At 36.6% G+C, this 10,385-nt stretch overlaps 1 protein-coding gene across 1 annotated transcript; it reads left to right on the forward strand.

Annotated features, from left to right (window-relative positions):
• Window positions 1–218: 218 nt before the first annotated feature.
• LOC102683601 (homeobox protein engrailed-2b) lies at window positions 219–6,212 on the forward strand. Its single transcript, XM_006634438.3, has 2 exons — window positions 219–1,127; window positions 3,820–6,212. Exons 1-2 carry the CDS (start codon window positions 650–652, stop codon window positions 4,134–4,136), a joined length of 795 nt encoding a protein of 264 aa, XP_006634501.1. The 5' UTR covers window positions 219–649; the 3' UTR covers window positions 4,137–6,212.
• Window positions 6,213–10,385: the final 4,173 nt, after the last annotated feature.

Here is a 10,385-nt window from a genome sequence, read left to right on the forward strand (position 1 = left end):
CACGGGGACTTTTTTTTTTTGCTCATTTCTGGGTTTTTTTTTTACGAGAACGCTATAGCTTTAAAAAGGGAGTAAAGACGAGGACTGGAGTGCTGTCATTTAGCGGAGAGTCACGGTGTCACGTGGTGAAATTCCTCGCACCCCATTGGTCCAAGGCACGTGTCTAGGATACCGGACTGCAACGTCACCCGGGGGACTCGTATTAAAAATAAGAACAAAAATCCAGAGTGAAAGTATTTCAGGATCAGTTAGCACCTCTTTATTTAACCTTAGTTTAGATATTGAAGCACAACTATTGGATTCACTCGGAAAACGGATCGCGTTGACTTGGCTGACGTGAAAATGTGTGTGTTTTTTTAAAAAGGAAAGAAATTAAAAGGATAGTCCAGTTTGGGAATTAACGAACAAAAAAAAAAACTATGCTTTTTCTTTGTGAAAACGATAAGAAAGGGGTGCTCGGTGTTTAAAAAAAACCCAAACAAACAAGAGTTGATATCTAAAAGATTTTTTTTTCCTTCTGTTAAAAGAAAAAATAAAAAAAAGGTGGAAAAGTAAGACGAAATCTCCCTTGAAACTGGAATTTGATTGTACACTTGAGTGCCGGAGAGCAAGAAAGGGGTTAAAGACAGAAATTGGAAAGTGTATCACTATGGAAGAAAACGATCATAGTAACAGAGAAGCGGACCCACAAGAGTCGGGAGACGAGTCCAACAGAGCAATTATCCCACTTTTACAAGCGCCGGGGAACCTTCAGCTCCCGCACCGCATTACTAACTTTTTCATCGATAACATCTTGCGACCGGACTTCGGGCGGAGGAAAGAGGTAACCTTCAGTCGCGATCAGAGTCATGCCTCTCGCAGGGAAAACCTCACCCCCTCGGCACCGGGGACGGGGCAGGTTGGAGGGACTGTGGCAGGAGAAGGGAGCTCCAACCCGCACCCTGTCAACGGGGCAAAGAAAGGCGATATTGCCATCGAGGAACCTTTGAATTCCCGGGGAGAAAGTGGTGAACAGTGTCTAAGCTCGGACTCGGATAGCTCCCAAGCCAGCTCGACAACACCTTCACAGCCTATGCTTTGGCCGGCCTGGGTCTATTGTACTAGATATTCGGATAGGCCCTCGTCAGGTAAGAATCTGCGATCGCGTCCAGATACTTACTCGATACACCACGGACTTCATTGTCTCTGAGGATTTCCATATCTATTTCTTTAAAAACAAAACAAAAAAAAAAAGACACCCCCCCACCACCACCACCAAATAAAATAAATAAATAACCAGCCAACCAGTGATTTCCTGGAAACTTGTGTTGATTTTTTTTTTCACATGATAGTTTGGAAATTATCTGGTTGGCTGACCCAGTGCACTGGAAAGGAGGGCTTGTTAACACAGAAACCTTGAATCCTGTTAAAGACACAGCACGTCGAGCTCCAATTTTTTTTTCCCTTTACGATTTCTGTAGGCAAATGCATCACTTGTCGTAATTATTCGCATTTTTGGCCTGTGAAACCGCAGAAAAAAAACATTATTCCATTAGGGATATTATTAAACGAGTCATAATACTGAAGATGCCGAGTTCTATGTAGAATGATCCATTTTCTTTAAAACATCTATAGTGCTAGAAAATATCAGATCATAAAATAAATCAAAATTACTACATAACATTTGAAAGTATTCTAAGTGGCCTAAATATAAGCGCATACATTTATTTTGTTTTATTTAGAATGCATTTTTCCCCATTTTTTAAAGGCACTCGTTGTGTTGTTTTGTTTTTTTTATATCCGAAAAAAACATTAAGTTATTATTCGCAGTGTTTTTAAATCTGAAAATAACACTTGACTAGATTAAAAAGAAAATCTGAGCAATTTAAGATGCAATTTCATTAATAACTGCTTTCACATTTGAAGTAGTTAAATTACTTTAAATGTATTATTTAAATTAACATTTTTCAGTCAAAAAAAGGTTGGAATTGCAAAACTCATTTTAGCCTATTTATAGAAAATAAATACGATAAACATTAAAGGCTGTAAATTCAGAAATTATTCATCACGAATACGATAGTGTGGTGGATAATACGATTTTTGGGTTTAAAGAGACAGTTACATCAACCGAGGTATTTTTTAAAAAATAAAATGAGTAGCGGGGAGTTTTTCAAGGAATGAAAATGTAGTTTTGCGCCATTGTTCCCTCGTAGCCTTTGTTAATATTTAATTAGCATATTTTGTGACAAAGGCGTAGGCCTTCTATACCAAGCGTATTTTCGTACAAATTATGAATTGCAATAGGAACACAGATGCTAACAGGCGTATATGCATATATTCTTAGGCTACATAAATTGACGCACTCGCAAATTATTAACTACAATCCATGATTCAAGATATTGTTTTTATTTTCTATGGTAAAAAACAACAATGTATAACTTTTTTTAGTTGAGCGTGGGTGCGTTTACCTCCTTCATCTCGAAACTTGAACTTTTCGTTTGCCCTGAATATATTAAACGCTTTTTAAGAGTACTAGTACGCAAAAGCAAAGAAAACCCTTCATCTCCCTTCAAAGACTTTTCATCAATTAATTCGCCGCTTTCCGCCTTGGTTATTTCTATTCAGACATTACACTTATTTTAGGTCAAAACCCGCATAGTTCCCTTGAAATAAAAAAAAAAGATTTCAAATACTTAACAGATTGAATTGGTTTAAACTAGAAATAAATCAAAACTGTACTATTTATAAGTTTTTCTGTTTTGTACAGTTATGATAAACCCAACTTCTTTTCGTCACTGACAGAATTTGACTGTACTGTTTATTTAATAACAGTTTCAACCTTAGGATGGATAATGTTGCCCCCCCCCGCACCAAAAAAAATAATGTGAAAATTGAGATTTCGATACGATCAAACTTAAGGGCCTGCTGTAATACGAACGCTTACTCGTTACGGCATCATGATGTGCTTCACAATCAAATGTCAGGCTCCGATGCTTGACATTTCTACGGAACACGCCTATGTTTGGCCTATATATGGGAGAAATCCACGAGTGGGGCAAATATGTTATTTTAAACCCGTCTCGACGCGTTTCAGGCATTAGTACGGACAGCGGACGTGTTCTCGGACTCTCTGTAGAATCCGTCTGGTTGCAAAATCAGCAGCCTATATTCAGAACTTTTTTGGGGGGGGATTTTGTGATTTAGATGTTACAGGAGATAAAAACGGGTCGGCTGTTTTGTTTTGTTTGTTTTTTTTTTTACCTTGTCGAATGAACTTCGCAGTTCAATGGCTGCAGGGAGCAATCGCGCACCTCCTTTTCCTCGCTCAGTATGCGCGCACGCACACACCACGTCCACGCTCAGCACCCTCCTTCTCCCCACATCTCCCTCTCCACGGAAGCGGTTCGTGTTTTAGCTTGAATATACATTTGCCTCATCATCATCATCATCATCATCATCGCCATCGCCATCATTACTACTCCACAACTCCTACTACTACTAATAATAATCACAGTCGTAATCATCATCACCACCACCTTCTTCTTCATCATCAATACCAGTCGAAACACATTTCACATGTGTGAATAGCCCCCGAATACGAGAGTACATGTCTGTACATGTGAAAAAATATTGTTGTTGATGTTGTTGTTGTTGTTTTAAAGGGGGGGATTGTAAGGAAAGGAGGGGCTGGTGAAGGACTCGCAACATTAAACCGATTCCCAATTGAATTTGACGATGTTCAGTTGTAAGGGAGTCGCCGAGCAGGCCCGCCGTTAGCCATGTGTGTTTCTTGAAAGCCGAAAGCCTAATTATACGTTTCTTGTCTCTTATAAACCACAGGACCCCGCTCTCGTAAACCAAAGAAGAAAACCGCCAGCAAAGAGGATAAGCGACCAAGGACAGCCTTCACAGCTGAACAGCTCCAGAGACTAAAAGCTGAGTTTCAGACAAACCGGTACCTGACCGAGCAACGGAGGCAAAGCCTGGCGCAGGAACTCAGTCTAAATGAATCTCAAATCAAAATCTGGTTTCAAAACAAACGAGCCAAAATTAAGAAAGCCAGTGGAAGTAAGAACTCGCTGGCTTTGCACTTAATGGCGCAGGGACTGTACAATCACGCCACGACACCGAAAGATGACAAATCAGACAGCGATTAACTTAAAAGAAAACAGAGAAAATATACAATGCAATAATTTCATAGAATAAGGGCCAGTGTATAAAATATACCAGCATTAATGGTTTAAAAATATGTATCAGATATAATTCTGCAATATTCTGTATATATTATTTACAAGTAAGGTGTTGTAAAAACTTACGTTTTTCAATCTATGATCACTTTTGTCGTTTGTTTTCTGAAATTTTAGATGCTTCTTTTAAAAAAGAGTGTTTTCATTACATTTTATACCAAGCGCTTTTGATGGCCACTTGACGTCTAAACACGTTTGACGGTGAAAAATGAAAAACCAACTTGCTGAAGTCCAAAGATTTTTTCTGCTGCATTCAGGCAACTGTGAATTTAAATAAATTGCTGATTGTTGTGCGATATTTTATTTTTTGTTTGATTTTCGTATTGTTTTATTGTTCTATTTGGCTGGTTGTTTTGATTTTGTTGATTTTTGTATTGTGTTACGAGGACATAAGCAAAAGTTGTGATTTTATGAAGAGACTCAGTTACACATTTGATGTAGGCCCATACGTATTTGTTTGAAAGAGTTTTCAATGCTTATGCATGTACTATGGGGAAAAAACATCACCGATTAATAATGCGTGCCAGAATTTTTTTAAAAAAGTTTTTACGATGACAAAAACTGAAATAATTCAAAATAAGCAAGCCCATTTCGTCATACACAATCCGTTCGGCACTGAAATCAATGTGCGTTCAAACAGGGTAACTTTGGAATAAAAAATAATAAAAGTATTTTTCTAACACAGTAACGTTTTTATAACATAGATTGGCGTGATCAAAACTAGGTAACTGTGTCACCATGTCAACTGAGTGTTCCCCGATCGAAAACATGCTCTTCGGACGTTTTCGAGTCAAATGTTTCAGTATATTGCTGTAAAATATATTTGCAATCATTTTCTAAATTCTGAGATGTGACTAAAACAATCGGCGCGATTTTAATATTTACACGCTTTAAAAACGCACAAATTCAATAAAGATTCAATAAAGGACGAATCTCCGATTTCATGTGACCCGTTTTATCGTATTTCAAGAACTATACATTTTCAGATTTTTTTTCTTTTTAACAGGAAAAACGTTTATTATATTAAAGAGCAATACAATGATTTGACAATTTTTGTAGTGCGAAAAGTTCGCATTGATATAACACTGCCTAAGACCGAAAGAAGACGACCTGTTAGCATAAAGACAATGATTTAATATTCTTACGCTACACTCTTGGTACTTGGACATACATAATGTCAGTGCCCAAACAAAGGACGTTTATGCACGTTCGAATATATCTGATAAGGATTCAAATAAGTTTCTCCCTCGTTTATTAAAATAGATAAAGGATACCGCTTTGTTGTTGTTTGCAATGAACTGAGTATTTGTTGACTTTGTATTTATATAGATTATATTGAAAATCTATCCAATGACCCATTTTGCTTTTTCGAGAGTAGATTCTGGGGTGTTTACACTACTTATTTATCATGCAATAACGTTTTTCTTTTGGTGAATGAAGACGTTTTTGGGGCCCGTGCACGAGAGCTGCAATTTGATGTATCTGGGCAAAAGTTACCTGTATAAACCTGGAACCTAGGCGACGACATTAAAATGAGGTTTTTACGTTTTAGACTGTATCCATACCAAATTGTGGATTTTTTTTGTGTGACTTGTGTTTAAGTGTATATCTGAAAAGTGTGTATGAATTTGAATCCACCAAACTAAACACACTTTGCCTTAAAAGTTCAAATGTGAACTTTTTACATCTCTTTATGAAACAGAACTGTGCTGAAAACAAAAAAAAAGTATTACATTAAATGCATTCTAGTCGTGTCAAAAATGCCTTTTATTTTAATAGCTGGGACGACACACTTCGAACAGCTAAAAAGTCTATAGAGAAATATGTAAAAAATAATATTTGCGTTGAGTACAACGCGATGGATTTTTATTTTATGTGTTTGTTTTAAAGTATTCTTTGGTATAAAAATATAATGTAAATACTTTGTATCATTTATGTTTAATTGTGTAATTAACTGCCTCCTCAGAACTGGAAAAGCAAATAAACCTCGAAGATAATATTCTTTGTTGCACATCTTTCTTTATTTTGGAATTCAAGTTTAAGTAGCGGGGTCAAGTCCTCAAACTGACTGAAGGGCGCCATTGTAGCTGTTTGACTTCGTGGTCGTGGTTTAAATCCCAAACGTTTAGGCGTTGAATGTTTTAACCTGTACACAACACACTACAATTTTGAAAATATTTCTTTGCAAGCAAAGAAACGCATTTACGCCTTTCGACGGAAATGACGTCACTGTTGTCTAATTATGATCCACTTTAGAGGACTGGGCAGCACATCTCGAGAGCTGAGTAAGATGCAGTCCATCTTTGTCTTCGTCTGTAAAAACACACAAACACAAATCGCAAACTCGGATAAAATGCAAAGTAGATTCATTTATTCGAACCTGAAAAGAACTAGTTCATAAGGATCTTTTTCAAGACCCATCACCGTAGTTGTGCACAGAAAAGGGAGAGAAGACTGCTTGTCAGGTCTTGTGATTTTCTTTGCAGTAGGCCTGTACGTACCTTTGTAAAGTTGGCTTGAAATACTTGCTTTCTCTTGGTAATTACGTTAAAAAATATCTGGATAAAATTAATAACGTTTGAAACATTTCAGCCTTCTTTTCAGTTATCTTCCCAATAAGTTATAACTGGATATAAAATTCCTGGTGAATGTTATATTGCCCTGCTTTTTATTATGGGTGGAGAAGTCCACAAGATTTGAGTTTCCACAACCTTGAAAACGTTAACTTGCTAAGAAAAAAATCACAAAACAAGTAGCCCAGATCTATGCTGCAAAGTTGTGTTCCCTTACTCAAAACAAGTGATAACTGCCTCCGAAATACGTCTATTTTTACTATATTTTAAATCAAGGAAACAAGAATTTAACAGGTAAAATTTCACGCAACTGATGTGTTCTTAACAACTACACGGTATATATGTACCATTTTAAAAGGAACCATTTTCTTTAGAAGTTTCAACATGATTATCTAAAGGTCGACGGGGTAGTGTATATACTATAGTGTATAGTATGCTTTGCATCGTTACTAAGCATTCATTGGTGACTCAAAATAAGAAAACAAGTTACCGGGAAAAAAATCAAGAAAAAACTGCCGAAATAATTCTTAAAAACTGCTTAAATATGGCTAGTACTCCGAAAAAGAACAAATGTGTAATACATCTTAAGGGTAACAAATGATATTGATAATTGTTTCCAACGCAGTGTATACGATCCATAATTTTATTTTTGAAGTTTCAGAAAATGACAAAGGTAGACAATTGGCATTACTAGGGAAAAATATATGCGGCCCACGTTTTTCAAATGATTTTTTTTCAGATGTCATTTAATGTATTCTTAAACCGTGGATCGCTCACTCCGAGAAATTATAGTATTTCCAAAACACTTAAAAAAACTCTAACCATCTAATCCATTTTAGTTAAGGAAACAGAGAAATACATCGCTTAAATAAAATATTGCTTAAAATATGTCCAGAGGTCACTGTGTTACCTAGTATATTTTAAATCACCCATCCACACATTATATAGAATATGTTTATATGAGCAAACGTACAATCTCATTTAATGGAGTCAGACCACTGAAAATGTCTCCTTTTTCATCTGAGAGCGCTGCACTATATTTGCACGGTCGAAGTAAATAAAATGCGAAAATATATAAGCTACAGTATAAAAATAGAAATCATGAATGGGTTTACCGTTTCAAATAATTCAAAAACAATACACATATTTTCCTTTATGTTTTTTTTCATTCATAAGCAGCAACGAATTGAAAAATAGCTGCTGGAAATGTTGGGAGTTATGAGAATTGACTTGATGTATCTCATGAGCGCACCTATGACGAGATGAATCAATACCTAATTGTCATGGAACTGACAACGTCGGGTGAACTAAGTTATTTAAACACTAAAAGCCAGTTATGATGGTTTATGTTTTATGACAGGTTAATTATAGCATACCATCGTTAATTATGTGATGTGGTGTCAAATCTGAGATGTTTTTTTTTAATAAATGAGAATTAAAGCCAACACTACAAAGCATTATAGAGAGAAAAAAATATTGACCTGATTATTTACACTCAAGTAACCCTAGGTTGCCTGCTCTTGATTGTATTATATTATACGCACAGAAGTACACGGGAATACATGAATTACAGAAGGAAAGGCTTTAAAAAAGTTTGGATGTATTGAAAGTAATCGGTACTGAAAGAAAAATTGGAAAACTTCAGGATACTGGCAAAGCGGTCATTATTTTCATATTTCTGTTGCCTTGTAATTGCATGCAAATTGTGAAGTTCGGGAATGTCTAAGGGCTCTGGATATACTTAGAACACTTCAATGACACATATTCTTTATAAATCTGACTTATTTGTCTCTAACTCAGAATCTACGTTGTCAACACCTCGAAAACAGTAAGTACACACTGTTAACATTCTTAAATAGTTCGCAACCAACTCAAAATCAGATAATGTTATGACTTATACTTACTTTAAGCTGTTTTTCTTTTAGTTTGAGAAAATTTAACGTTTTGAGAAATAAACTGAAATAAATCAAAATCAAGTTTTTTTTCGCGTTCATGATATTCAGTGGCTTCGGAAATCCAGAATGGAAGCTAAGTACAGACTGAAATCTATATTAAAAATAGTCAACCTTCTTGCTACATTTACAATTATTTCTTACAGCAAACAGGAAAAATTCAATAGAAAAGATAAAAATGGTTCTCAAGTCAAACGCGTCTCTCCTAGATGACAATTTTTAAAGTGCGAAACACTTCATTTGTAGAAAAGCAAAGTGCATAAAGTTCACGTTTAGTTTTTTCGGTTCTTTTTAAATATCTCATGTTTGTTTCAATCGCTCTTATTAATATTTCGTATAGGTTCACGTAAGCTCTTTCTATTTCGGTTACTCGCATGTGTAACAGGCTCCTTTAGGCTCGGCGAAACCGTTAAGCTTCTTGAAGATATCTCGAAGGCGGTACACGTAAAACACTAAAAAAAAGGCAAATAACAGGACAATAAGAATGACATATTTCTTACACTTAAGTTGTCGTTCCGTTATTTTTAAGGATCGATCAAATTTGCTGACACATCATTCAACGTCAAAACACTTTGAACACCAAACTACCCTACCAGTTTTTTAAAACTCCGAACTTGCTTTCTTAACTTCCAAGTACACTGGTCATCTCAGTTAACTGGTCATGACAAGGTGCTGCACACACTGTGAGTGGCTATATTTACCCCCTATACACGCATGCCGAACTATCATCGAATCGTGCATTTTTCTCATCGTTGTTTATCGAATGTGTCACCCCCTTACATGAATATAAGCACTGCGCAAAGCCACATTATTATGCTCCATATTGTTAACACACTCTACACCAGTGTTACCTGAGGCTTCTAAATTTTGCTTAGAAAAAGTTGCAAACACAGAAAAGATCTGGCACAAAAGAAGCTGTCTGTGAGGACCATTTCCCAGCATTGACCTGCTCTTCAATGCTAAAGAACTGATCTGCATTTCTATTCTTGCCCTGCTTGTATGTGGAAGTAACGCCCAACGGTCACTGACTTGATGAGCTCGGTGCAGAAAAAGGCCCATGCTTCTCAGACACTCTACACTGGCTATGAATGGAGTCTGTGGCCAGGAGACCCTGATGAAGGTCAAAGCCTTCTGTCACAGCTGCAGGTGGTTCATTTCCTCTCCCCCCAGCACTTCTACACCTCTGAATTCAAGACATCCCTTTAAGGAATCTCATTAACTCGGTGGTTTTCGCGTTTTCATCTCCAAAACCATTTTTGTGTCTTTCTTTCCCACACCAGGAGCAAGCAATAACCCAGTGTTCATAACCTGCTCAGTTCAATACATATCCACCCCATTTTCAGTCCCCTCTTCCTGGTGGGGAGTTGCCGTCTGTAGGCAAACTATTTTGTCACAAAACAAATAAATTGCCACAAAAAATTTAAGCACTTAACCCTTTGAAAGCTTCAGCAATTCAAATGCTTTGGCATTCATCACTTAACTTTCAAGAGGAAAAAGGAAAACTATCTTGGAGCTCAGTTATATCTTTAGAGGCTTTTAAATGACTTTTTCTGAAGAGGTTTTAATCTAGAAGTTGTTGACTGTTTCAGAACAACAACAGACAGCGGCTTGTCTACCTTTAACAGGCTGTCTGG

Source organism: Lepisosteus oculatus, chromosome 6 (genome assembly GCF_040954835.1).
Source record: "Lepisosteus oculatus isolate fLepOcu1 chromosome 6, fLepOcu1.hap2, whole genome shotgun sequence".
In the NCBI taxonomy this organism is placed as follows: domain Eukaryota; kingdom Metazoa; phylum Chordata; class Actinopteri; order Semionotiformes; family Lepisosteidae; genus Lepisosteus; species Lepisosteus oculatus.